The 7,357-nt window shown below is 36.0% G+C and overlaps 1 protein-coding gene across 1 annotated transcript in view; it reads right to left on the bottom strand.

The window, feature by feature from the left end:
• The window catches only part of LOC113806210 (nonsense-mediated mRNA decay factor SMG7), a gene marked incomplete in the record, with an annotated part of 15,740 nt that overhangs the window by 1,377 nt on the left and 7,006 nt on the right, over positions 1-7,357 (bottom strand). The window contains 7 exon segments of the mRNA XM_070129200.1: positions 1,132-1,251; positions 1,429-1,549; positions 1,955-2,030; positions 2,728-2,871; positions 3,507-3,628; positions 4,718-4,839; positions 5,551-5,737. Coding sequence (XP_069985301.1) covers positions 1,132-1,251; positions 1,429-1,549; positions 1,955-2,030; positions 2,728-2,871; positions 3,507-3,628; positions 4,718-4,839; positions 5,551-5,737 — 892 coding nt within the window.

The raw sequence follows: 7,357 nt of genomic DNA, 5'->3' as shown, positions 1-7,357 counted from the left end.
TGCTCTCTTTCATACAACATTATTTGATTCTGCAATATCACTGAGAAGAAACAAGTTCCACTGGAAGAAAATCATATTAACCAATTCAGCTTTTGTGGTGAGTTGGCATTCCCTGTGGCATGCACTCCTTATACAATATATGGGAAGATGCCATGGTGCATATCATGTACGTGCATGTGGCGTATTTGTTGCCATACCAAATATGAATTGAAAATATCCTGCTTTTTGACTAAGACCTTATTTCAGCTTTTCAGACTAAATTCTTACAAATGCCTCCAGACACTATAGTACAAAGCCTGCATGATAAAAGAGCTATAAGCTGAGAGTGGACTACCATAATGGTGGCATGACATATGTGTTCCTGACAAGATGGTCATTCTTGCCATGACATGATATAAATGCTATCTAATACAATATGAATTCAAAAAAAAAGTTGGTCTAAACAAATCCTAATGATAAAATCAACAAAAATTCAAATGCCAAAACATGTTAAAACTTAGAACAAAAACAATTCTACTCCAAGTTTTTATTTAATCCGACACATCTGCAACATCTAGCCATGCAATGGAAATCCACAAAGACAAACATTGATTCTAGTAACATAAATGAACATCTCTGATTCAAACTAAAGAACGTCAACTCAAATAACCTTGTAATCTTAATGTCTGAAAAATCCAAAATGGTCATTGCTAGTTAATATATCTTAGATATGTCTTGAAGATACCTTTTCTCATTTCAAAGACTGGAAGCTTGCATTTCTTGAAGATAAATGTTGCTTTTTTACTTATGCACCCCAAGACTCAAATAAGGTGATATCTTGTAACATTTTCCTTGTCACTTATTTCAGGCTGTTCCTCATTTTCCTGACAAGTCTATGTTGCATATACTCTATCATGGGTGTCAAATTCATGGCTCACAGGATAGTCATAAGTGGACTGCAGGGTGGCAATAAGAATCATTAATATTATGATTTTTGTGGAGGAAAATAACATGTGAATAAAAGACTAAATATTCTAAATCTAAAATATTCTAAGTCCACAACTCATCCTAAACCACAACCTAGACAAAAGCCTTTAAACTCTTGTCACAGAAAATGCACGTTTGTCCACCCGGAGTAATTTTCATACTTACCTCAGGCTTTGGCTGGAGGGAGAGTTGTTCTAGGGCTCGTACTTCATCAACTGGAGGACTTGTGTGCTGCATCGGCTCAAACATCAACCCACCCACTGCATCTTCACTTCCTTCCCGAATCTGGTGGAAAAATTTTAATTTGCACTTCATGTATCACATATAATAATGCAGTATCTATGTATGAACTAATATTCCTCCACTAGACAATAAAACACTTCTTTTCAAATGGAAGCTATGTTTCTCAGAGCTTTCATTATGAATGATGTATGGCACCTTTTTGTCAGACAATCTCATTACCTTGATGACTGAGTTCCCATCAATGTTTTGTTCAGCAAACCACTTTGCTACTTCCGTCAGTCTAAAGGCTCGGATGCAGTTGTACTCTTCTGGACTTGGCTTGGAGAGCCCTTCTCTATACCTAAAATAAATATACATATATATAAAAAATTTGATTGACCAATTAGATGATTAAAGAGAGCTATTACCGTTCCCTGTACAGTTACAGACATTTCTAGAGTGAGAAAAACATGTTCTTTAAAAGGGCTGGACAAGTCAAAGATCAACTGTGACTGCTTCCCTTTTTCTATGAGAAACAATCTAAAGACTGCCCAGAGTATTACATACTCTACATCTAAACCTAGCCTATGTCAGCAGAAGTGTTCATGACATACAACAAATCAACACTGATTAAGAATCTATAGTAAAACAGAAAGGGAAAAAATAACTAATATATGATTATCTGCCAAACAACAGACATGTAAATACTGGTGCATAAGAAAAACACAACCATCTTTATGTGATAACATTCTCTAAGCTGACTCACTTATATTTACTGAGCATCTTCTGGAGTGGTTCAAAGCCTTGCAAGTCCCAGTCCTCTGCCAGCGGCACTTCTGAATCTGGAAAGCATTAAGCACATCAGTCTCCAAGCTCTGAACAAATACAAGGGGATAAGTTTGGAAGAAAAGATAATTGTATATCATTCAAGAGTAAAGGAAAGTGAGAAATAAATAGGACTTGCCTCCCTTGTGTCTGTCTACTTTTACATAAATAATAGGCTAGAAAAAGTAAATAAAAACAATTCACTCTTGTGTTAAGTGGAGTTCTTTAATTCATTATCCTTAATATATCTCAAACTCTCACACCACAGTGAAAAACAAACAAACAAATCTTTGCATTGTTCATAGTTATGTTCTAGTTCATGAGCAAATGAATCTCTATCTCACATATGGTTCCTCTGAGGTGTAGCTTATATAAATTCTAGGTAGGAGAATTTGGTAAAAAGAATTACTCTCCCTTTATCTCAATCCAGAAATTATATATTTTATTGATTTCATCTCTTTCCAAGTCTTCTTTTCTTGTATTTCCCTCCCTCAAAAAAGGATAAAGCAATACTATCACATTCAGCTTACATAAGCTTCCATTTGCCTACAGTATCCTCACCTCTGTGTGCTTATAATTTTTGTGCAAGCTTCCATTTGTATAAGCCAACAATTATAAGTAGCTACATTAGATTGTATTCTTTACAAATGCTACAATACATACATTAGCCTCAATATATAGATGTTTAGTTGGTACACAACATGGTTGTCTTACATTTACTGGCACTGAAGGAGGCTAGAGGTTGCTGAAGGTTGTTGACTAAGGTGCAGAGTCCTGGCCAGATCTGCTGCTTCCCCTTCATGGCCTCCGACATGAACACTCCTCCCTCGCACCTCACCCACTCGAACAAAAGACGGACTGCAATACCAAGTGTATTATGTAGGTAATTCATAAGACTAAAGGACTTAAAGGACCTAGTCAGTGTTTAAATGTACTGCTAGAATCAAAGAGTAAAGCTAGAGGGTTTGGAAGGCTCATTCGTAATATTTTTACCCTTTTCTACTGATTCTTACATCACTTTTTTTATGTTATTATTTTATTACAGTATTTTTATGTTTCATCCATGTTTACGGAGTAATTTTGTTCTCTTGCAAACTGCATCAAATCTCAATGTCTATATGCACACAGGAAAAAAATGTAGGTAATCTGATTAAAATAAGCTAAAACTGAAAATGTTAAGGGTCAACTGTAACACACTGAGTAATGATGGTGATGGTGCTGATAATGGTAGTGGAAATGATGATAATGAAGTTTATGGTGATAGTGATGATGATAATGACAGTAATGAAAAGTATTATAAAAAAAAGTATTAAAAAACACAAAATAAGTGATTCTAGAAAAAAAAAAAAAAATCTGCTTATTCAGAGGCACATAAAAAGCATCAGTAATAATTTAACAATAACAATAAAATTATAAACATAATAATAATAATTATTATTATTATAATAATAATGATAATAATAAAAAACAAAAAGACTTCATTGAAAACTTACTTGCAGGAAGCGCTGGGTAAGTCATCAGCTGATCTGGGTCACGGATGGTGTGGACAGGCAAAAGAAGCGCAGCTAGGATTCCCACCGTCAGCTCTTCAACAACATGTAGACAACCTTCCAACCTAATTGTTTTGAGAAAAGGATGACGAATCAGTAATACAACATAAAAATAGACTGAGATAGACAAACAAAACTCTTGATTCTAAATCTATTAAATATTTTCTTATTTCACACAGAATTTCTGGTGGAAATTTTTCCCATGAAACTGGCACTTCACAAGCATACAAATGACCAGCTGTCTTAGTGCCTTACCCTTTAATGACATGCTCGTGAGTATTCACATGTGCACACACAAACACGCATTCTCTTTCCCTTGCCTTAAAAAACGGTCTAGGCTTCCATAAAGATCTTTTTGTCAATTAACCCCTGAGATCCTGTTACTTTATGGCAATCACAAGTATCAAAATACAGGCTTATGCTTGTGTGAGCGGCCACTCTGTTGAGTACACGATTTGTGTGGGGTGACAAGACTCTATGCCTCCTCTCTGCACGTTATTTCATCATTTTATGTATTAGCACTTTCAGCCTTTTTGCCATTTTGTTAACTCCATGTTTATAATTTGAGTTGTTTTATCCAGATGGTAATAAACTGTTTTCCTTGCACAGACTCCATACCATCCCTCTAGGTAGTCCATAACTCAGTGCAATAAAAAGTGAAATATGTAATGCTTTGTTACTTGTCAGTTTTTATTTTATTTGTAGACTTCAATTTTCTGTAATACAACCTGCACTCATGGTGGCCAGGATACTGAGCATGAAAATGGCATCCTTCCTGGAGCTTTTGCTCTTTCAGTCAAGGCTCACAGACACTACATTTCACCCTCGTTTATCAATGCGTACAATGTAACTGTCCCCTTCTAAATGCCAAATGACACTAATCACCCTCCAAGACGTTAACTGGTTACAGATGTTCTATCTCTCTCCCTCCATGAGAATTTGGTCTATCTTTTAAATACTGTCACATAAAATCCTTTCTCTTCTTCTCCCATACCTTTACCATCTGTTTTCTTTTTCCTATTCTACTTCATCATTTCAGAAATTCCTCATTTCAGTTTTGTTGATTAAGTGTTACCCTTAAATCATGCTCTCCCATAAAGAAAGAGAGAGAAAAAGAGAAGGAGAAAGAGGTACATAAGCCAAAGATTTCTTACTCCTTCGGATCCTTGGGATTCTCCTGCTTCTCCTCATCCTTTCTGAGTCCTGCCTCATCGCTGGTCCTCACCTTCACATTCCCCGAGAAGTAATTCAGGGCAAACAGGTTCACTAAGACCATCTGCAATTAGGAAGACCATAATCTTATATGCATGTAATGTCCTTGATGGACAATTTGTAGGAAGAGATATTGAAATTATCAAAATTAACTGCTACCGGAAATTGATCCATTTTGGAATAACAAAAAGTAAAAACATGAGCAAAGGAGATAGGTTGAAAAAGATTAATTCACTGGATCCGGGTGACATGGATGTCATCGCATGAAAAAAAATAGCCAAGAGGCAAGTGACTAGGAATGTCCCATATGAAGCAACCTATTCGTGTAAACTAAACTATCTTAAGAGATAATACAGAGTCTGATAAATGAAAATAGTATATTCTCTTATCAATACAGCATAACAAGTAAAAATTATACACCATGGGAAATAGAAAAACTGCAAAATGATCAGAAAAGGGTCTAACATCATTAAAATAAGGCGACCTAATGCCTGGATATTGGGCTGCATATGACAAGGCACCCAGATCCAAAATGTTAAATTTTTTCAGTTGCTCAAATCACATTTCATCACCTAACTTTAATCATATGCAAAGTAACATGATTATATAAGCACCAAATTATATTTGTACAAAATGTTACATCTTAAGACTTTATATAGAACCCTCCCCCACAAAAAATGTACCTCTACACATACGTATATCTATAACTATATATGAACACATAAACATATACAAATAAAACTATAAATATTGAAAAAAGAAAAATGACAATAACCTGGATCAGACTAGTTCTTGTGAAAGCACTTGTAGCTACCAAGGTGGACAGGCCCGAGCAAAGAGTGGGGAGAGCCTTTCGTGCACTGTTCACATCACCATTGAGGTACAGTTGGGCATGGCACTGGAGGAACAGACTCGTGTACTCATCGCTTGTCACACGGCATGAACCACTCAAGTCACGGCTGCTGGCAACAAAGGGGGAGTTAAGAAAAAACATGTCAGATTAATGTCATTCGCCTAAAAATATGGCTACAAAGAATGATGGGAGACATATTTGTAGTGATACCTACAACTGATTAATAGATGAAATAATGGATAAAATTCTTCTTCATCCTTCCTTAACAACTATATTAGGCTCTTCTGTATTTTATAATAATAACCTGTAAAGACATTCCCATTATGCTTTCAGATTTCTCAAAGCACTTAGAGGAGGCTTGCTGCACTACTTACATTATCTAAAAGATTTCACATGAATAATTTTGAAATTGCTTTTCAAAAATCTCAGTGAGAAATAATTAAAGTAAAGCTGAGCAAAATGATGATTACTTCTAGTTTCTTAAGACTATCTTTGCCTTCTATCCTTTTTTCCTACATCTTTCATCATTTCTATTCACACACTCATCTGCATACACAAGTTATCACATTTCAGTTCAATGAGCAAAAAATAAAAAATCATTTTGATTCAAGGGCTGAACTAAAACACTTTCGGCAAAGTAGAATTTAAAAAATACATAAGTACAACACATCTGTGGTCTCATAGAGCAATATGGAGCTTCATTTAAGCCTAAACCCTATTAGAAAATGGAAAACCAAAGACTACAAGGCCAAAATCCATTAACTCAGTGTCTCAATCCTAAGGGGAGGAACAAAGGAATACAAGAAGTATGGGTAACATCACTGTGTGTTTAATGGCTCAGTGAGACAAGCCAAATGAGATCTCATCTACAGAATTTATAGGAAGAGGTTACGTAACGTGTCATTTAACAAGCCAAATATACGGGCAGTGGGTTATGTAAGTAGCCAACATCCCAGGCATATGGCGTGTAGGTGGGCGCGTGCGAACATCCACAAGTGGTGACAAGACTCTGTGCTTCCCCTATGCAAAGTTATTTTGTGTAAACTTTTAAAGCTTTTTTTGCCATTTTCCAATGTCCATATTTGTCTTTTGATTTGCTTTATCCAGATGGTAATACCTTATTTTCCTTGCACAGACTCTATATCATCTCTCTATGTAGTAAACAATTCAGTGCAAGAAAAAAAAAGTATGGAACATTTGGTCATTTGTGTGGTATATCTTATTTTCTCATTTAAAATTTTCCGTAATACAACCTGCAACGCCGGTCACAGCCGCCAGGAATACGGAAATGGCATCATTCCTGGAGCTGGTGCTCTTCCAGTCACAACTTACTCACATTACATTCCACATTCATTTATTGATGGGAATAATGCTAAAGCCCCATTCTAAATGCCAAATGAGTCAAAACACACATTACGAGGTTTGTGCACTCATAGTGAGTCTTTTCAATCACCCTGGCCTTCATGTTACCTGGCCCTAAGCCATTTTGCCCGATGATGGCATGTTAATGTCATCTGGCCCTCAACCCAGATTTTTCCATGACAGGATCGTAATGTCATCCGGATCGTAGGGGTTAATACTATCATTATAAAAATTGAGACAGGAGCTTCATCCAATCCTACAGCTATCATAAAAGGACCCAAGGACTGCAAAACCAATATTTACTCAATGATAATCTTAAACCATTGGGAGAAAATGAAATGCACATCATATATCACGGATCAGTAAG

Source organism: Penaeus vannamei, chromosome 13 (genome assembly GCF_042767895.1).
Source record: "Penaeus vannamei isolate JL-2024 chromosome 13, ASM4276789v1, whole genome shotgun sequence".
Lineage (NCBI taxonomy): Eukaryota > Metazoa > Arthropoda > Malacostraca > Decapoda > Penaeidae > Penaeus > Penaeus vannamei.
The sequence above is the reverse complement of the archived record's forward strand: the minus strand, read 5'-3'. Positions and strand labels throughout refer to the sequence as shown.